This window comes from Carcharodon carcharias, chromosome 10, assembly GCF_017639515.1.
Source record: "Carcharodon carcharias isolate sCarCar2 chromosome 10, sCarCar2.pri, whole genome shotgun sequence".
In the NCBI taxonomy this organism is placed as follows: Eukaryota; Metazoa; Chordata; class Chondrichthyes; order Lamniformes; family Lamnidae; genus Carcharodon; species Carcharodon carcharias.
The window spans coordinates 117,394,200-117,416,522 of record NC_054476.1 but is presented as its reverse complement, the minus strand read 5'-3'; the positions used below and the strand labels follow the sequence as shown (position 1 = coordinate 117,416,522).

At 43.1% G+C, this 22,323-nt stretch overlaps 1 protein-coding gene across 1 annotated transcript in view; it reads left to right on the top strand.

The window, feature by feature from the left end:
* mmp28 (matrix metallopeptidase 28) overlaps positions 1-14,190 on the top strand; it is a 147,244-nt gene extending 133,054 nt beyond the window's left edge. Inside the window, exons 6-8 of the mRNA XM_041198347.1 lie at positions 8,256-8,405; positions 11,954-12,121; positions 13,094-14,190. Coding sequence (XP_041054281.1) covers positions 8,256-8,405; positions 11,954-12,121; positions 13,094-13,497 — 722 coding nt within the window. The 3' untranslated portion in view covers positions 13,498-14,190. The remainder of the gene's footprint in view (positions 1-8,255; positions 8,406-11,953; positions 12,122-13,093) is intronic.
* The last annotated feature ends 8,133 nt before the right edge of the window (positions 14,191-22,323 follow it).

Here is a 22,323-nt window from a genome sequence, read left to right as displayed (position 1 = left end):
GCTCACCTGAGAGGGAAAGGCTAAAACACCAGCATTAGTGAGAAGCAGAATTCTCCACAAGTTTAATTCCACCACTGGAACATCCTTGGCTGGCTGGTAAAATAAACTTATTTGGCAATGAAAGATCACATAATGGGAAAACCTGGGCACTGCCAGCCTGTGGTATTTAATCTATAGGGTGTTGGGAGGAGAGGGTAATCAAATACTGAGGGGGCGGGTAGTGGGGGGGATATGAAACTTCCCAATTCATATCCTTGGCATGTGCACCAGAGTGGAAAATCTCCACATAAATTACCAACGATATTTATGGAACAATTATCTTAAAAAAAACTGCAAGGCACCATCTGGATTGGCCCCTGTGAATGGGTTACTGTCTCTTCAGGAATTCCTGAGCTTAGCCACATTCCAGGAGATTAGAGTTAAATTGCTTCTGTATGACTGAGTGAGATGGCAGATTAGACTGAGTTTCTGATAAGGCAGCTCAGTGCTGCAAATTCATGAAGTCTACTTGCAAATGACCTACGCATTAGCCCTAGGTTAACAGGCCTTCTGACTAAAGCTTCTCATAGAAATAGGAACTGTTAAAAATTAGGTATACTAAAATTAGGCTGGTCATTTGTATATTTACCCTTGTGTTTGGCACACTCTCAAGAGGTCTGTTTGGGATCCTGTGGAGACCCAGTGCACTCTGTGACAGTTTGACACGAATCTCCATCTGCTTAATTTCCCAATCCTTAGCACTGTCAGGAAGTGTTGGTTGGCAGCAGTGTCAATGCAACGCGCGGTTGTGCACCTTTCACTGTCAACTGTGGCTCAGTGCTAGCACTCTCTCTCCACTGAGTTGGGAGGTCATGGGTTCAACCCACACTCCAGGGACATGAATCTACTCTGGCACTCTAGTGTAGTACTGAGGGACTGCTTCACTGTCAGCTGAGTGCTATCATTTGGATGAAATGTTGAACTGAGGCCCCAGTCTGCCCTCTCAGGTAAGAGAAGAGATCCTCGGGCAGTATGCGAAGAAGAGTGGAAGAGTTCTTCCTGGTGTCATGAGAAATATTTACCTTTCATCCAAAACAAATGATCTGCTTATTTTATCCCATTGTTGTTTGTGGAAGCTTGCAATGCGCAATTTTGTGCCTCAGTTCCTACATTACAATGGGGGAGATGGTGGCTTAGTGGTAATGTCACGGGACTAGTCATCCAGAGGCCGAGGCTAATGTTCTGGGCACATGGGTTCAAATTCCACCACAATAAGAATCTGAGGGGGCTTGACAGGATGGATGCTGCGAGGATTTTCCCCTTGTGGGGGGATTTTAGAAAAAAATAAGAGGTCACCCATTTCAGACAGAGGTGAGGAGGGATTTCTTCTCTCAGATTGTTGTTAGTCTTTGAATTCTGTACCCCAGAGAGCAGTGGAGGCTGGCTCATTGAATATATTCAAGGCTGAGTTAGGCAGATTTTTGATCAATATGGGAGTTGGGGTTTGTGGGGGACAGACAAGAAAGTGGAGTTAAGGCCACACTGTGGCACCAGTCAGATCAGCCATGATCTTATTGAATGGTGGAGCAGGCTCAAGGGGCTTGGTGGCCTACTCCTTCTCCTATTTCTTATGATCTTACAATCATTTCACATCCATGCTGTCATCTACAAGACCTTGGGATCACCCTAGTCTAACTCTGCAATCCCCTGTACCTTACCCACCTCCTCCATCAAATCCTTCATTCCTTGGGCCCCCTGTGGACACCCCTCCTTTTCCCCTTTCCAGCATGTTACGTGCATGTTGTTAACTGAACACCAGATGGCCTGCTGATGGGAGCAAACCCATTGTAACATTTATGCTCTGAGGAACCCCTTGTATTGTTATTCTTTGAGGGAATATGGTAGAGGATCTGGTAACAAAAGCAGCTAGCTATTGGGGTGTTTGACTGGATATTATCTCTCCCACTCAGTCTCTCCACCTTTAAAAGAACGTTGTCAACCTTGCCATGCTTTCAACTTTGCCTTCAGCCACTCTTCCTGTAGTCTCTTCCTGCTCAGCGTCCATTTCTATTGCACCGTTTTATGAAGTGGCCTGGGATTTTCTTTTGACCTAAGGGTGCTATATAAATGCACATTGCCGTTGCGGTTTGCACTTGCTTTAGCCGATGGTAAATACAGCAGAAACAGTTATGGAGGTAGTTGGGGGTGTGGGTTCTGGTGGATGGGCCCCATCCCTCTCTTCTACTGCTTGACTTCTCGAGAAATCTCTTTGACTTCAGATTTTCAACTGTCACCTTAAGCTCTGCAGTGTCTTAGACAGAGAAGGAATATTGCAAATTTAAGGCAAAGCTGACTGGAGTATATTTTATTTAACTCAATGTTAGCAAAGAGGTTGACAGAAGTAACTTCCATCTCGTGGAGAAGATTTTCTGGTAAAATTAGGAAGAGTTAAACCATAAACATCCTGACGGGAAATTTGTGGCATTTTCTAGCGTCACTGATGCAATCTAGTTGAAGGCCAGGGGTCCTGGCGCCTGTCAGCCTCTTTCCGTTTGGGAATGTGCTGTGGGGTCTTGGGCTGTTATTGTTAACACAGCCCAATCACCATTATCCAGACAGGACTCGGGACACCAACATGTTCTGGTTCAGTGAGAGTTTGGATAAACGGTTGTGAACTAAAATATTAAATTGGGATACATTGGAAATTCTTTAACTACGTGACCGTTTGGATAAAGGAGCATGGGCAATATCATAAGATAGGCCCAAATGGACATGCAAACAATGACTGTAGAGTGGCCTCTTAATAAGCAACAAGTTGGATTTACTTTTTTGCACTTAGTTTAACTGTAATCTATTGAGTTTAACTGTAATCTACTGACTTTCTCTTGTTTACACATGTACTCCATCTCCCTACCTCCACTGCTCTTTACCTGTGTCTGTCTCTATCATCTGAACATCTCTTTCTTCATGTCTCTGTGCATGTGAGTATATTTATCCGCTTCAGACTTTCTGCTCCTCTCAATCCCTCTTGCTGTATCTCACTTTCTGCCTCTGTCCAAATTTCTGCTTCTCCTTTGCTGTCTCTCCCTCTTTCTCTCTCTGCATCTGTCTTCCTATGTCTCTGTCTCTGTGTCTCTCTCAACCTCTCTGCTTCTCTTGCTGTGCAAATCTTTTGCTGCCTTTTGCCTTTCTTATTTACTGCACTTTATCCTCGGTATCATTTTAAGCTTGTCCTCCGTAATTTTTCTTTTTCTTAAACCAAAATGAAGTTTCTGTAGTACACAGCATTAAATAGTGAATGTGAAAGTAAACATGTGATACACACACCCTGACAGATGCATTCACAAGCACACCCCTCCCAACTATATATACACAAACACACACTCGCACACATCAGTATATCTTTGATGATGTTACATTAGCTGCAGCATATAGACAGAGTTCAAATATTACTCCTTTTTTAAAATATACCTATTTTTAAACATGACAAAAGAGTTGAGATCCAAAAAGGCTAAAGGTCAGTCTTCAAACCAGTTTATTCCATGTATTGACTGACTCGGATGGTTGTGCAATAAAGCAGAGATGGAGAGGGGCAGTTTAGTAAAATATTGGGCCTGTAGATCTCTGAAAAAAACCATCAGCATCCTAAAAACTGACACAACAGATGGCCTTAGAGAGTTAAGAGACCTTTGAAGAATTTCAGGAGGAGGATGGTTGTCGGGGAGGTCACATTCCTAAACCACGAGGAGATGCTTTAGAAATGTCATCTGAGATAATGTCTGTCCTTTCCAAACACCCTGTGATAGTTCCAATGACCTGTAGTAAATAAATGCAAGTGCTTTTAATACTGTGCTTCTTGTTCTGTACAAACTCAAAAGTCTGGTCAGTTTAATTGTGCTGCCTTGTCAAACTGCAGGAGAGCGGAGGCTGGTACTGGAAGTGGGATGTAAGGGATGGAGCCGTCAGGAATATGTCTAACCAGGGTTAGTAACCCTACCTCCCGTGAGGCTATGGTGACGGACCAGGATCATCCCTGAGAAAATTCACAGCCCAAAGCTCTTCTAAGTTGTCAACTCTAACTCTGACGGGGGTTGGGAATTCATGGCTGGGTCTCTGGGGCACTAGGATCCCTAACGCATCACCCCCTCGCAACACCTCCTCCACAACCCCATCACCGTTCCCCCAATCCCCCCGCCTACATTCCTCTAACTTGGCCTGGCTTCATTTCAAATGTTAAATATATCTGCTAAATCTGACTGTTGAACACTCCTGATGCAGGAGTTCTTCTTGACTTGAGTGCACATTAGGGATCAGGGGACAGAGGTCAGCATGTACAACTTGAGATTCATGAATGGAGCAAGCTGATCACTAGTACTTTCCCATTGCGTGGATCCCTGCAGTGACAGAGCTGGCTCATAACATTTGCCCCATGGATCATCACTTGGCAACTCTCTCGTCTTGGAGTTAGAAAGCTATTGCCGATCCAGAGCCTTGAACACAAAATCTAGGCTGACATTCCAGTGCAGTACTGAAGGAGTGCAGTACTGTTAGAGGTGCCATATTTCAGATGAGACATTAAACCAAGGACCTGTCTGCTCTCTGAGGTACAGGAACATATGACACTACTCCAAGAAGAGCAGAGCAGTTTTCACCAGTGACCTGGCCAATATTTATCCCTTAACCACATCACTACGACATCTGATCATTACCACTTGGCTGCTCATGGGAACTTGCTGTGTGCAAGTTGGCTGTCCCTTTCCTCCATTACAACAGTCACTGCCCCTCAAAGTACCTCATTGGCTGTTAAGTGCTGCGGGACATAATGAGTTTGTGCAAGGTGCTATATAAATGCAGCACCTTTATTTCTTTTCATTCTGACTATGGGTTGGCATCAAGATTTAGTGGAGCTATTCGACTTATTATTTTAACTTTTATACTTACTTCTGTACATCACTTATAAGAAACAATGCTTAAAATCAAATCACATAAGTCAGAAAGATCCCAGTTGGCATGTGCAATATCCCTGGAGGATCATCCATTCAAGCAGGGAGAGGCAGGTTTGACTCCTGTCTGTGCTGAGAGAACTGGTCCTCAGTAGGGTTAAAATTGGACTCTTAGAAGGAAGGCCTCCCAGGCCTTTGGACTAAGGAAGGTTAAATCAGCCATCATTCTTGGTTCTATCACCATCATAGAACTAGATAGGAATTATGATACAGAGGCTGTTCTATCCACCCAAACCCTGTCAGTATTATTCTCTCATATCTGCTCTATTTCCAAATCCCCTTCTCTCTCTCTCTTTCCTTAATCCACCTAACTAACTTATGCTTCAATGTGGACCTGGCCTCTGCTTCAATCACTAACAGCATTCTACAGCCTCACAACTCTCTGTGTAAAAGGAAAAATCCCCTGTTCATTGTTGTGTTATTGGTTCATTTGATGTCTCAGTGATGAGATCTTGAGACTTGTATGTTTAAACATAAACCATTTACTATTAATCTTTAACAATATACAGATCTCAGTTAATGTCATGTATAATGCTGCTGCCATGCAGGTAGGCTGCTTCCAGAGGGTTCTCTCTAGACTATTACCATGTGGTTCTATATATCATACCGTGGGCAGTGCTATTCTCCAGCCCCATGCTAATCCTTGCTCTACTCTTGTTCACCTCTTGCCAAATCACTCTGAACTTCAGTGCATTGTTTCATTATAACTGATAGTTCAATTGCAGCTTTTTCTGAGGAATATTCAACATCCTTTTTAGCACCTCGTGTTTTTCCGTGGCTACATATTGATAATTCAAGGAGTCTTTCACGGTCGCAACTTCTTAGCGTGCCTTTTCTGCCTGCTATTTTACCTAATTGTACATCTGGTTGAGTTTCCCAACTCCTGCTTTGATTTGCCAACTGTAGAATTGAGGGTGCCCATTTTTTCCTGGTATCTTTGTGTTATCTCTGAAATTTGTTTGTTCAGATCTTGAATAGCTTGGTTCATTGAAGACTTCAGTTTATCATGTGTTTTCAAAGGTATATACTCAGCTTGAATCTTGCACTTCAAACCTTCCAGTTCAGCTCTGATGCAAACATTTTCCTGTAGAACAGCTTCACTTTCAAAAAGCTCTATTTTTAAGTCTTTCGGCTCTTAGCCATTTCTTTCTTCTGTACTAAACTTTTCGGCTCATGCATTTCATTGCATTGCCATGGTTGGCAACCATCTTGTGGTTTACTTGAATATTGTCTCCCTTGCTTGAGGTCTTTTGGCTCCTTTGCTCTGGGATCTTTTGGCTCCTTTGCTCTGGGATCTTTTGGCTCCCTTGCTCTGGGGTCTTTTGGCTCCCTCTCTGGGGTCTCTTGTTGCCCTCAGCACTTTAATGGGAGTTGCCCTCTGACTGGATTATCTTCTAATTTTCTGTCCATGGCTGTTTATTTTCTCTAGTCACTGCTTTAAATGTTGTTGCCCCTTTAAGGCTATCTGTGCAGTAACCATTTTTTTTCACTTCAGGTTGTCTGCAGCCTGTTGCTTTGCTCTCTGTGAATTTCCTGCACTTTTCTGATTATGATGGGCTCCCCAGCAACTGTGGGCCTTTTTAAAAAAAACTTCTTAAAACTTCAAAATAGCAGCATTTCTTTCAAGGGCGGTTCTTTCTTATTTTACTGCAGGTCCTTGGAACTTTGCACTTTAGGAGTTTTGGCAAGTGCACTTTTTTGAAGTTGTGAGCTGTCAACTCTACAGGGACATTTCATGTTTGAGTGTCCTGCACTCTAGGAGACTTCTCAGCCATTTGGTGATCAGCCTTTTTTTGAACTTAAAGCCATAGCACTTCTTTCTGTTTGCTGTGCTTGCCATGAAAGGGATTTAAAATTTTTTTTAGAACAGCAGCCATTCTCCTTTTTCACTTAAGCTCGGCCACCTCCTGTTACAAGGTGCTGGCTGGGACTGCCATCTATTCTACAATTTAAGTACAACTTCATTTTTGTAGTTTTGCTCATCATCTTGAGAACTGTCCAGGCCCTTTGACTCTGCGTCACTAGGGGTCTTGCGATTTTCTGTCATTTTGCTCACCGCCTTGTGAACTGACCAGTATTTTTCACACTGCATCACTCAGGCTCTTGCAATTATTGTATTTTTGCTCACCCATCTTTGTGGTCTGACCAGTTTTTTTTCTTCTTTTTTACTCTGGATCACTCAGGAGTCTTGCACTGGACTTCCACTCACTCTGTGGATTCCTCAACTTCTAAGTCTGTAGCGAATCTTCTTCAACTGTTTCCTCTTAGGCAGGCATCTCTCTGGTTTGGATTCAGCTGCTTTAGTTTCTTATACCTTGCGATGCTGTTCTGGGTTCATCATTTAAAATGCCACCTTTCAAACCAACGCTGGTCAGCATGTTATATACCACTGCTGATTACCATATTTTGTCCCAACGCTGATTGTCATGTTGTAAGGGTTGGTTTGGTGTTTCATGGAGAAGACTTGAGACTTGTAAGTTTACACATGAACCATTTATTACTAATCTTTAATTTTGTACAGATCCCAGTTAATGTCATGCATGGTGGTACTGCTGTACAGGTAAGCTGCTTCTAGAGGGTTCTCTCTAGACTATTACCATGTCATTCCATACATCATATGGTGGGTGATGCTATTCTCCAGTCCCACATTAATCCTTGATCTGCTGAGCATCTCTACATTACAATGGCATGCAGACACATACAACATCATACATTTGTCTCTGTCCTAAATCTATTAGATTTAATCTAATATATATCTATCTATCTTCTTCTGGAACTCTCTATCACAGGAAACAGTCTGTGGCTATCAGTTGTCCCATGGCTGCAAAAAGCAAACAGGAATACTGAAAATCAGTCACGGGCTCAAAGGGCCACCAGACCTGAATACCTTGCTGACTCTCAGAATCTGCACTGAACAACCATGACATTGGCATGGTATTAGAGGGAGAAATAGCACTTGGAGCTGTGTCTCAGGGTTATCCAGCTTCAATGACAAGGAGCTTCATTCTGGGTGGTGGGAGTAAGATATTTTCTAAGATGCCTGTGGTACTCCAGGGGTTAAAGCACCAGTTGACAAGTTTTCTCACCAAGCCGTTTATGTTAAGCAGACTTTGTCACGGTTGGTGTGGGATAATGAGGTGTTCCAGTCACTGCCTTCGTTCATGCTCAGTTCATAGAAACACAGCCTAGAACTCCCCTGAGCCGAGTGTGGAATGAAAAGCCTCATGAGATCTTCCCTCCCTCTCTCTCTCTCTCTCTCTCTCTCTGTTCCAGGGAAACCGCTCCATGTGCCCATGCTGCAGCTGCCAGCAGAATTGTTGATGTCCTTTCAGAACCCAGCGGAACACGCTAACCGTGGAATCCCATCAGACAGCCGTCTGCCGCCTTCATACTGCCAGACTCATTTCGACACCCTCACCAAGGGTAAGAGTTCATCCTTTAATGGGGCTCAGAATCTGCTCCGTCAGCCACTTGGGTTCCCCACCGGTTGACTGAATATTTCTTAAATCCATAACTAGATATCAAAAGTCTTCACTTTGATAAGAGAAATGTCTCCCTGACCATGTCACCATGACCACCTCTCCCCCCCCAACACCCCCCCTCTCATTGTCTCCTGTGATAACAGCAGTTATGGAAAAGAAAGGAACTTATTTATACAGATACAGACATGGAAAATGCTGGAGACCCCCAGCGGGTCAGATAGCACCCGTGCAGAGAACAGAAGGTGGTACACTCCAACAGTATTTAAATGGACCATATAAAGGGATGCGGTAATTTTGATAATTAACCGTAGTCCACAAAGGACAATGGACATCTCTGCCCAGCAGAGACAAGTGGTTATATATAGCTTGAGAGGCACCACTCCGCAAACGTGGCACAAGGCGAGGAGACAGGCCTCCATGAACTCCACACACATGACACAACACACACACACACACACACACATACATACACACAGAGTAACACACACACATATACATACACATGCACACACACATACATACACAGAGTCACACACACACACACATACACACAGAGTCACACAACACAGAGTCACACAACACACACACATACATACACACAGAGTCACAGACACACAGAGTCACACACACACGAGCGCGCGCACACACACAGTCTCTCTCACACACACAAACACAAAGTCACACTAATTCACATACTGTAGGCACAAAGACACACATGTACACTGCCAACAGATGTATGTATATGTACACACACACACACACACACACACACACACACACACACAGAGGCACACGTATATAAAAAGAAATTCAATCGCCATCTAGTGGAAACAGGAGAAATTGCAGAAGCAATATTGGAATGAGACTACAGGAGGTATATAAAGAGAGAAGAGAAAATGTGTGTGTGAATAGTTAATGGGGCTGGTGGAAGATGAAGCACAGAGTCACACACACACACATACATACACACAGAGTCTGGCAAAGTAGATTGGGTCTAAACTGAAAGGCGTTGAGTTTCCCCAGTGATCTCCCATCATTACCTCAGTGGAAACACTGGTGCAATGGCATAAGTAACCATTTTACCTCTTTACATTGTTTGCCTGGGGCTCTGTGCCATTCACCCCTTGGCTCAGCTGGTATCACTTTCCCTGAGTCAGAAAGCTGTGGGTTCATGTCCCACTCCAGGCACCTGAGCACTAAACATAGGTGAACACTCCAGTACTTTTATTGAGGGAGTGCTGCACTGTTGTAGGTGCTGTCTTTCATATGAACTGTTTAACCGAGGCTCCATCTGCCTTCCTGAGTGAATGCAAAAGATCCCATGGCACAACTCAAATTAGAGTTCTGGCCAATATTTATCCCTCAACCAAGACCTAGAAACAAATAATCTGGTTATTGTTATGTTGCTGATATTATGGGAGCTTGCTGTGCACAAATTAGTGACTGCACTTCAGGAGTACTTAATTGGTTGCAAAAGTGTTTTGGGACATCCTGAGGTTGTGATAAGTGCTGTAGAAATGCAAGCTTGACCTTTTCTTTCTTGCTGCTAATCTCCCATTGGCAAATCCTGTCCATAACAGGTCTCGAAACCTTGTCATTGGTGAATAAGTCTATAGCAGTCCTCAGAATGACTGCTGCACAAACTGGAGCTCCTTGGGATACACACACAACATGTAAATTATAAAAGGGTGGTAAAGGAAAGAGTAGGCCCAATTAGGGACAGAAAAGGGGACTTGCATGTGGAGGCTGGTGAAATGGCAGAGGTGTTGAACAAGTACTTTGCATCTATCTTTACAAGGGAAGAGCTTGCTACTCAGGCCAAGGTGGGAGAGGAGGTAACTGGTGCACTACAAGAATTTACAACTGCGAAGGAGGAGGTGTTGGAAAGGCTATCTTTACTTAAAAAAGATCAGGTACCAGGAATGGATGAGATGCACCCAAGGGTACTAAGGGTAGTGAGATTGGAAATTGCAGAGGCACTAATGATAATCTTCCAGTCTTCCTTAGACACAGGGGAGGTGCCAGAGGACTGGAGAATGACGAATGTCAAACCCTTGTTCAAAAAGGGGTGCAAGGATAAAGCCAGCAACTACAGGCCAGTCAGTTTGACCTCAGTTGTAGGGAAACCTCTGGAAACTTTAGTACGGGATAAAATCAATAGTCACTTAGACAACTGCAGGATAATTTTTGGAGGAGGTAACAGAGAAGGTTGATAAGGGCAATGCTGTTGATGTGGTGTATATGCATTTTCAAAAGGCATTTGATATAGTGCCACACAATAGACTTGTGACCAAAATTCTAGCTCATGGAAACCAGGCACTTGGATAAAAAATTGGCTAAGTGACAGGAAACAGAGAGTAGTGATAAATGGTTGTTTTTCAGATTGGAGGAAGGTTTGTAGTGGAGTTTCTCAGGCGTCAGTGTTGGGACCCTTGCTCTTCCTGATATATATTAATGACCTAGATTTGGTGTTCAGGGCATGATTTCAAAATTTACAGATGAAACGAAGATTGGAAACATTGTCAACTGTGATGAGGATAGCTTTGAACATCAAGAGGACGTAGACATGTTGGTGGATTGGTCAGACAAGTGGCAGATGAAGTTCAATGCAGAGAAGTGTGAGGTGGTTCATTTTGGCAGGAAAGATATGGTGAGACAGTATAAAAAAAAGGGAGAAACTCTAAAGGAGATGCAGGAATAGAGGGACCTTGGTGTATATGTACATCAGTCACTGAAGATGGCAGGGCATGTTGAGATATCAGTTAATAAAGCATATAGTATCTTAGGCTTTATTAATAGGGGCATTGAATACAGGGTAAGGAGGTCATGTTGAACTTGTGTAAGACACTAGTTAGGCCTCATCTGGAGTACTGCATCCAGTTCTGGGCACCATACTTGAGGAAGGATGTGAAGTCATTGGAGAGAGTAGAGGAGATTCACAAGAATGATTCCCGGGATGAAGAACTGTAGCTATGAGGATAGATTAGAGAGGCTGGGACTGTTTTCCTTGGAGAAAAGGCAGCTGAGAGGAGACTTGATAACAGGTATTCAAGATCCTGAGGTGTATGGACAAGGTAAATAGTGAGAAACTGTTCCCACTCAAGGGAGCATCAAGAATTAGAGGGCACAGATTCAAAATAAATGGCAAAAGGAGTAAATGTGATGTGAGCAAAAGTTTTTTCAGCCAGAGGATGGTTAGAATCTGGAACAAATTTCCTGACAGGGTGGAGGCAGGTTCGATCGAAGTATTCAAAATGGAATTGGATTGCTATCTGAGAAGAGAGAACGTGAAAGGTTACGGGGGTAAGGCAGGGGAGTGGTACTAGGTGGAGTGCTCTTTCAGTGAGCTAGTGAAGACTTGATGGACCAAATGGCCTCCTTCTGCACTGTAAAGATAATCTGACTCTGTAAAAGAACTGCAAATGCAAACTACAAAGACTCTTTTGAGCCGCAGTATTCTCAATCTGCTTCTGTTTTTCCCCTGCGCAGATTTAAAACAAAATATTTACATATTCCGGGGAGCTGATTACTGGAAACTCTCAAAAGATGGGACTAGAAAAGGACCTCTGTCACTGCAGAAGAGCTGGCCAGACCTGCCCCCAGCTATTGAGGCAGCAGCGGTGTCGGACAAAGGAGGGAAATTCTACTTTTTCAGAGGTAAAACTATTCCAATACAATTAAACACAGTTAATTATGTGTTGTTAAATCATCCTGGAGTGATATTTGATTTCTGAGTTATTGGTAGAGGTCACATGATCACAGTTAGTGCAAACAATCCTAATTTTGACATGACTCAACCTATCTTATTAAGCAGCCGGGGGTGCGGAAGAGGGAGGTGAGAGCGAGCAAGAGAGAGAGAGAGAGAATCCAAGAGGCCCGGGCTAATTCTCTTGGGACATGGGTTCAAATCTCACCACAGCAGCTGGTGGAATTTAAATGCAATTAATAAATCTGGAATATAAAATTAGTCTCTTGACTATGAAAGTACCATCGATTGTCTTAAAAACCCATCTAGTTCACTAATGCCTTTAGGGAAGGAAATCTGCTGTCCTTACCCAGTCTGGCCTACTGTGACTCCAGACCCACAGCAATGTGGTTGACTCTTAACTGCCCCCTGAAATGGCCTAGCAAGCCACTCAATTCAGGGACAATTAGGGATGAGCAACAAAGCGATGCCCACAGCCAATGAAAGAATAAAGATTAAAACAGTCCCTACCTACCGTCTTCTACAGTAGGGACATGAACTCCTGGGCACTGATACTAGTACATTCTCTTGGGCACTATCGAGACGATTGACCACATTATCCTCCTCCTGCCCTGTTCTTCCATCTCCTCCCAGATGTCCTCTCCTCCTCCTCCAGCAGTCCTCCTCGCCACAACCAATTTGATCAGTCATGTTGACACTGTCAAAAGAATCTATTAGTGCTTGTGAGCACAGGGGTGATGGGTGAATGCGAGTCAGAGTACAGGCAGCAGAATTTTGGATGGATTAAGGCAGGTGGAAGATGTGAGGCTGGCTGAGAGAGCATTGCAACAGTCTCTGTCTGTAAGCAAATTCTTGCACCTTGTTGCCCCCTGCTGTTTGTAACAGGTAAGACCAATCTAATGAATCCCTTTTTGTTAAACCAGGGGGCCGTTGCTGGAGATACACAGAAAACCGGCTGGACAAGGGCTTCCCGATGAAAGTTAAGGACATGGGCCTGCCTCGCCACCCAGATGCAGCCTTCTACTTCCGCCCACTGAGTCATGTGGTGATTTTCAAAGGGTCAAAATACTATGTTTTAAATGAAGATCTGATGCAGGTGGAGCAGTACTACCCTAGAACGCTCAGCGATTGGAATGATGTCCCGATTGGTATCAATGGAGTCTTCACCTGGAATGAGAAATGGACCTATTTCTTCAAAGATGAGAATTTTTGGAAATTTGACAATAGCAAACTGAAGGTGCTGCACCAGGGCAAATGGGCAGAGGAACTGGAATGGACTGGCTGTTGTTGCAGGAACAGTACAGATAATGGACATCTGCAGACGTGACCTGAGCAGCACAAGCTCATCAGAACTTGGAAATTAAAGTGCAATTCTCATCTGAATTCCTTCCTGTTCTCACTCAGAGAAATGAAGTTTCCCGCCCAGTCTTCTTATGAAAATTGGTGTCTGAAGCTCACAGCTCTCGATGCAGAGAGAGAACAAAAACGGGAAGAGGGTATAGAGAAACACCAAACACAAGGATAAGGTTTATAGTATCTGAAACAGAGATAGTGGATTATGTGCCTCAGTCATATAGACAGGGTATAAAGTAACCCAAAACTCAATGGTAAGATATCTGATTTCCCTAACTCGGGAATAGTGTACAGTATTCAAAAGCAGGCATTAAATGGACAGTACCCCTTACACAATGATAGGGTATAACATACCCCATACGCAACAAGTGAAGAGTGCATAACTCCACCACACTTGTTAACTCAATGACGTTACAATTGCACAGCACTTCCCTGTGGCTTTTCCCTGCCTGGTTGATGCTCTGTAGTTACAAGGCCGAAGAAAGAAATCTTCTTAGTGAGATCTTCAATCTCACTGAGGAGGCTTCAGCCCAATCCACATCTAACAACCTGCTCTGAAAACTCTGCTCATATTTTGACAGTTGTGAAAAATTCCAACACTACGGCTGAGACAATCCACAATATTCCAAAACAATCTACAACATTCTAAATCAAACAACCCAAAGCATTCTTAAAAAAACAGTCAATTCGCCATATCTCTCAATGAACATACAAATTAGGAACAGCTGTAGGCTACTTGGCTCTTGAGTCTGTTCCATCACTCAATAAGATCTGATTGTAACCTCAGCTCCACATTCCCGCCTACTCTTGATAATTTTTCACTCCCCAGCTTATCAAGGCTCAATGTTAATGGATCCTTTAAGGTATTTTGGGATCTGGATCTGCATCTTCGTCAAAAACTAATCAATCCTTCCTTGGGCCATATCCTAGCTGTGTACCAGGTTTTATTAAAATCTGACCATTAGTTTTTGAGATATAAGTTTTACAGACAAACAAACTAACAGAGGCAAAAACATTACCCCCGCCCAATTTCAGTGGCAGAACTAATGGTAGAGTATAGATTCCCCATTCACAATGACGAGTACAGAATACCCCATACACAACGATAAGGGTATAAAGCACCCCATACACAATGATGAGTATAGAGTATCCCATATACGATGATGAGTAGAGAATACCCCATTCACAATGATAAGAGTATAGAGTCCCCATTACACAATGATGAGTATAGAATACTCCATTCACAATGATAAGAGTATAGAGCACCCCTATACACAATGATGAGTATAGGGTATCCCCTACACAATGATGAGTATACAATACTCCATTCACAATGATAAGAGCATAGATTGCCCCATAGGCAATGACGAGTATAGATTACCCCATACTCAATGATGAGTATAGAGTACATCATACACAATGATGAGTATAGAGTATCCTATTCACAATGATGAGTTTCGAGTATCCTATAGACAATGATGAGCATAGAGTACCCCATACATTATGCATATAGAATACCACATTCACAATTATGAATATAGAGTACCCCATCCACAATGATAAGAGTATAGAGTACCCAATTCATAATGATACGAGTATAGAGTACCCCATTCACAGCAATTAGATATGTTACCTCAAAGGCAGCTAGGAATTATACTTTATCCAGAACACAGCGTTAGTGTATATTGTATTCAAAACCCTGTTATAAAATGGACAGGAGCCCAAATACAGGGTGATGTAATGTAGTATCCCAAGCACTTTTCTGAATGTTGAACAACTTTGTGTCCTGAAGTTATTAGCTTCCAAAGTTATTGCCTAACAGGACTGTTGGTTGTAGGTCTGGCTTCATCCAACTGCCTAGACACATAAAAAGTTTTATAACCCTCTAGAAATAATTCACTTTGTGTTGGGGTGAGACCCTACAGTCTCATTGGTCTCTTTCTGCCACCTGGATCGGGTGTCATGTGACAATCTTAAATCACATTGTTACCAGGGCTTTCTACAAAATGAATTACCAAACCTAAACTGCTGTCCCTGGTAAAAATTCCAAATAATTTTGTAAGTCAAACCATTTCACCATTGCCATGAAATGAAGTTACGTTGGGATCCTCATGGGAGACTTCTATCAGCTTTGGTGAAGCTAATGTAGGAGATATGTGAATCAGTCAGTCATTTGCAGAGGATTGGAACTCATGGCATATCTCACTCTGCAAATGGCTGTGCTTTTCTTTAACAAATTAATAATGGTGAGTGCCGTTAAAGCATCATTCCAATGTCACAACTTCCCAGCAATTTCTAGCCCATTGTGGTGCTTTTCAGAGATTGAAGTTGGGGCACTGCAAAGATCCATATTAGTGCTTGAGATTGGAGTACGGAGTGTGAAAGGTGGAAAATTGTTCCATTCACTGATATCTTTCATCTTGATGAATGATTGAAGAATATCGAGATCTTGTTCTTAAAAAAAAAAACTTTACCTTATAGTTGAAAGCTCCCAGAACACCACAAACATAACCTTTCATGCAGCACTTCTCAAGTTTAGGAGCAGGAGTAGGCCACTCAGCCCCTCGAACCTGCTCCACCTTTCAATAAGATCATGGCTGATCTGATTGTAACCTCAACTCCATGTAAAATTTATTTACTCAAGCAGAAGTCAGGGTAAGAATGTGCTTAATGTGCTGTACACAAACAAATAAATTAGGAGCAGAAGCAGGCCATTTGGCCCCTTGGGCCTGCTCCACCATTCAATAAGACCATGGCTGATCTGATTTTAACCTCAACTCCACATTACACCTAACCTTTGACTCCCTTGTTAGTCAAGAATCTATCTACCTCTGCCTTAAAAGTATTCAATGACCCTGCCTCCACTGCTGTCCATAGCAGAGAGCTCCAAAGACTCACAACCCTCTGAGAGAAAAAATGTCTTATCTCTATCTTTGATGGGAGACCCCTTATTTTTAAACTGTGTCCCCTAGTTTAGTCACTCCACAAGGGGAAACATCCTTTTAGCATCCACTCTGTCAAGTCCCCTCAGGATCTTATGTTCAATAAGATCATTTCTCAATCTTCTAAACTCCAATGGATATAGGCCCAGTCTGTCCAATCTTTCCTCGCAAGATAACTCCCCCCATCCCAGGTATCAGTTACTATGTCGGGGGCTGGAATGGTTGCAGTGATCTGTGTGAATATAAAACAAAAACAGAATTACCTGGAAAAACTCAGCAGGTCTGGCAGCATCGGCGGAGAAGAAAAGAGTTGACGTTTCGAGTCCTCATGACCCTTCAACAGAACTTGAGTTCGAGTCCAAGAAAGAGTTGAAATATAAGCTGGTTTAAGGTGTTTGTGTGGGGGGCAGAGAGAGAGAGAGAGAGAGAGGTGGAGGGGGGGTGTGGTTGTAGGGACAAACAAGCAGTGATAGAAGCAGATCATCAAAAGATGTCAACGACAATAGTACAATAGAACACATAGGTGTTAAAGTTAAAGTTGGTGATATTATCTAAACGAATGTGCTAATTAAGAATGGATGGTAGGGCACTCAAGGTATAGCTCTAGTGGGTTTTTTTTTTATAATGGAAATAGGTGGGAAAAGGAAAACCTTTATAATTTATTGGAAAAAAAAGGAAGGGGGAAACAGAAAGGGGGTGGGGATGGGGGAGGGAGCTCACGACCTAAAGTTGTTGAATTCAATATTCAGTCCGGAAGGCTGTAAAGGCTGTAAACCCCCACTAGAGCTATACCTTGAGTGCCCTACCATCCATTCTTAATTAGCACATTCGTTTAGATAATATCACCAACTTTAACTTTAACACCTATGTGTGTTCTATTGTACTATTATCGTTGACATCTTTTGATGATCTGCTTCTATCACTGCTTGTTTGTCCCTACAACCACAACCCCCCCTCCACCTCTCTGTCTCTCTATCTCTCCGCCCCCCACACACACACCTTAAACCAGCTTATATTTCAGCTCTTTCTTGGACTCGAACTCAAGTTCTGTTGAAGGGTCATGAGGACTCGAAACGTCAACTCTTTTCTTCTCCGCCGATGCTGCCAGACCTGCTGAGTTTTTCCAGGTAATTCTGTTTTTGTTTTGGATTTCCAGCATCCGCAGTTTTTTTGTTTTTATATCTGTGTGAATATAAACATGTTTTGGGCCAAGAGATAAAGCTGCAAGAATGTCAGCTGTTCTTGTAATTCTTAAATCCTTTTGGATCAAATTGTTTTTAGAAATCCCTAGGGAAAGGATGGGAAAATGAAAGTTGCATTTTCTTTGGCCTTATTGATAATTGTTTGAAATGAATTATCCCTGCATCCTATCATTGGTGATCTTTTAAACTGTCTTTTATTTGCAGCCTATCCTGTTTTTATTTGTATGACAGTTTAACAGTAATCTTCTGAGCTTGCCAACAAAACCCCGTGTTATTCACAAAATCATTCCTTACTTGCCAACACTCTGAATGTTACCCGCTCTGTGTTGCCAGAGAGATCTCAAACCTGGCTGGATGTTTTTCTGGCATTTTCATCACATGACCTTCTGCTCTCACTGCCCCACCCCCCACCCCCCCACGCTCCTGCCGTTGGTCGCTGAGCGCACCTATCCTCACAGGGCGTTGCCTTCCAACAGCCAATTAGAGAGCAAACAACCTCTTTGTTAGCTGGTTGGATCAGCAAATACTGATAAGCAAAAGTGTTCAAAAAATGGAGAAAAAAGCACAATTTTAAAAATTGCCCTGAGGAATTTTTTCCAGGTTTGCTCACAGCAGCGTTCTGGAGATGAATTGTTAATTCCAGGAGACTACAGAGCAATCTGGAGAGTTGGCAACCCTAGGGCATGTACTGCAATGCTGCTTTAGTCATGTGGTATTTTTACTCAACCAACATTTTGAAGAGTCTGTGTATTTACGTTAATCATTTTGAGCTGTAATTAAACCAAAATCTTCGTTTAAGAGTGCTATTTCTTTCCTTTCTTAAACAGTGGAGCCACCCTCCAATCCATGAGCACCAGAGCTGTTCAATCCATGAATCAATCACTCACATGCGACCTGTCTCCTTCTCCTGAACATAGTTTTGATTCCTGCCTGAGGAGGTGATGGCATAGTGGTTATGTCACAGGACTTGTAATCCAAAGGCTCTGGGGACATGAGCTTAAATCCCATGGCAGCTTGTGAAATTTAAAATCAATTAATAGACCTGGAATATAAAGCTACTAATACTGACCATGACATGATTTTTTTGCAAAACCTCATCTGGTTCACTAATGCCACCATTGGGTCTACATGTGACTTCAGATCCACAACAATGTGGTTGCCTCTTGAATGGCCTCTGAATTGGCCTTGCAAGCCACTCAGTTCTATCAAACCACTAAGTCTAAAAGGAATGAAACTGGATGGACCACCCACATTGAGCTAGGCACTGGAAATGACAATGGCCAAGCTCTGTAAACACTGCAAAGTCCTCCTTCCTAACATCTGGGAGCTCTCCAACGGACTAGTCAAGCAACAGCCTGACATTGTCATACTCACCAAACGATAACTCGCAGAAAATGTCCCGGAAACCACCATCACCATCCCTGGGTATGTTTTGGGTAGTGGCGCAGTGGTATACAGTCAGGAGGGAGCTGCCCTGGGAGTCCTCAACATCGACTCCGGACCCCATGAAATCTCATGGCATCAGGTCAAATATGGACAAGGAAACCTCCTATGGATTACCACCTACTGCCCACCCTCCCCACGCACCCCTTCCACCACCCCTCTCAGCTGATGAATCAGTACTCCTCCATGTTGAACATGACTTGGAGGAAGCACTGAGGGTGGAAAGGGCACAAAATCTACACTGGGTGGGGGACTTCAATGTCTATCACCAAGAGTGGCTTGGTAGCACCAATACTGACCGAACTGGCTGAGTCCTAAAGGACATAGCTGCTAGACTGGGTCTTTAGCAGGTGGTGAGGGAACCAACAAGAGGGAGATATATACTTGACCTCATCCTCACCAACCTGCCTGCTGCATTTGCATTTGTCCATGACAGTATTGGTAGGAGTGACCACCACACAGTCTTTGTGGAGATGAAGTCCCGCCTTCACATTGAGGATACCCTCCATCATGTTGTGTGGCACTACCACCGTGCTAAATGGGATTGATTTCAAACCGATCTAGCAACTCAAGATTGGGTATCCATGAGGAGCTGTGGGCCATCAGTAGAGCAGAACTGGGATCAACCACAATCTGTAACCTCTTGGCCCAGCATATCTCACACTCTATCATTACCATCAAGCCAGGGGTCAACCCTGGTTCAGTAGCAGCGCCAGGCACACCTAAAAGTAAGGTGCCAACCTGGTGAAGCTATAACGCAGGACTATTTGCTTGGTAAACAGCAGGAGCATCATGCGATAGAGCTAAGTGATCCCACAACTAATGGATCAGATATAAACTTGGCAGTCCTGCAACATCCAGTTGTGAAAATTCGTGAACAATTAAACAACTAACAGGAGGAGAAGGTTCCACAAATATCCCCATCCTCAATGATGGAGGAGCCCAGCACATAAATGCAAAAGATAAGGCTGAAGTATTTGCAACCATCTTCAGTTAGAAGTGTCGAGTGGATGATCCATCTTAGCCTCCAAGGTGACCTCATTGAACAGTACAGAATTCTCTCAGGGCATTATAGGGTAGATGTGGATAGATGTTTCCCCTGGCTGGTGAGCCTATAACCAGGGGACACAGTATCAGAATAAGAGGCAGGCCATTTAAGACTGATATGAGGAGGAATTTCTTCACTTAGAGGGTGGCGAATCTTTGGAATTCTCTTACCCAGACGGCTGTGGAAGCTCAATCATTGACAAGACAGAAATTGGTAGATTTCGAGGCACTAATGACATCAAGCAATATGGGGATTAGTGGGAAAAATGGCATAAGGGGTAGATGATCAGCCATGATCTGTTTGAATGGCAGAGCAGGCCTGGTGGGCCAAATGGCCTACTCCTGCTCCAAGTTCTTATGTTCCTATGACCTTCCCTTCATCATAAGGTTAGAAGTGGGGATGTTCGGTGATGATTGCACAATGTTCAGCACCATTCGCAACTCCTCAGATACAGAAATGTCCAAATGCAGCAAGACCTGGACAATAGTCAAGTTTGGGTTGTTAGTTGCCAAGCAACATTCATGGAACGGATCTCCCAATTTTGGCACAGGTTCCCACATGTTAGTGAGGAGGACTTTGCAGGGCTGCCTGACAGGCCTTCTCAACTCACGGGCTTGATAAATGAGGATTGCGGATCAACATCATTGTGCCAACCCATTCCAGATTGATTCCTGTGCCAACATTATCTGATCTTTCAGCAAGAACATTCCTGACATTAACCAGCAGTGAACAAACTTTCTCCTGTCTCAGTGTTCATTCTTTGCATCTCACCACTTGATGAATGATAGCATTTCACATAATCGTAGAATACATTTCTGCAAATTAGAAACAATCCTTCTTCATTTTGCACACGGTATATATAACTTTAAACGCAGCATGAGAAAATATGCACGTATAAGCTTGAATTGACCCTCAGCAGTGATTGTATTAGAGCTGTTAGGACATTCGGAAGAAATCACTCTGCATCAAACCCATTTAAAAGAAACAGATTAATGACTGTATAAACATAGCAAAGAAAGGGGAATGAGAGAGTAATCAGAAGCCAACTGATTTAGACTGAGCTCATCATAATGTCGAAAGCTTTACTTTCATTTTAATGATGTGTGATTATTGTTGACTATGCGAGAGAGACTTGTCTTAAGGGCAGGGCCTCAACCAGGAGCCGATAATGTTTGTCTGTTGAAGGGTCAGCTGTCAACACCTCTCCACTTCCTCTTGTCACTCAGCACCTTATCAGCTCACTCTCTGGAAAGTCAGGCCTTTACTTTCTCAGGATGGCTGCAGTGAATTGACTCATTGTCTTCTTATCTCCTTAACTGAATGAACTTCTGAAAAGCTGCTTTTTTTCTAGACATTTCGCAACATTCTCAAAGAGTCAACTCAAATTATGCAGCATCAACACCTGAGGCTCCGGATTTAAAGCCTGAATAAGGTGAAGTGGTTGTGTCTGGATACAGTAGGTCCCTGGAGGAGGGGAGACAATGGCATAGTGGTAATGTTACTGGACTAGCAATTCAAAGATCCAGCTGAATCCTCTGGGGTCATGCGTTCAAATGGTAGCTGGTAGAATTTAAATTCAATTAATAAATCTGGAATGTAAAGCTAGTCTCAGCAATGGTTATCATGAAACTATCATCGATTGTCTTAAAAACCCATCTGGTTCACTAATGTCCTTTGGGGAAGGAAATCTCTCAACCTTAACCAGATTAAAATCAAATCAGCCATGATCTTATTGAATGGCGGAGCAGGCTCGAAGGGCCGAGTAGCCTATTTCTGCTCCTCATTCATATATCCGTATGTGACTCCAGACTCAATACAATGTGGTTGACTTTTAGCTGCCCTTTGCAATGGTCTAGCAAGCCACTCAGTTCAAGGGCAATTAGGGATGGGCAACAAATACTGGCCTTGCCAGCGATATCTACATTCCATGAAAGAATAAAAAAAATGCCCTTAAGTTCCTTGTGTTTGGTCCAGGAGGTCCCCAATATTTCTTTTGTCTGGGCACAGTAGGTACTGTTGACACTTTTTTAAAAAGTAGGTGAGGTCATATTTTCATTACAGATCCACATTTTATTAAAAATACCAGCTAAACAAAAGGAGTTACAGATCCAGAGATGAGAGCTCCACAAGTCAGTAACCAACAGCCTAGACCCAAGTAAGCCCTG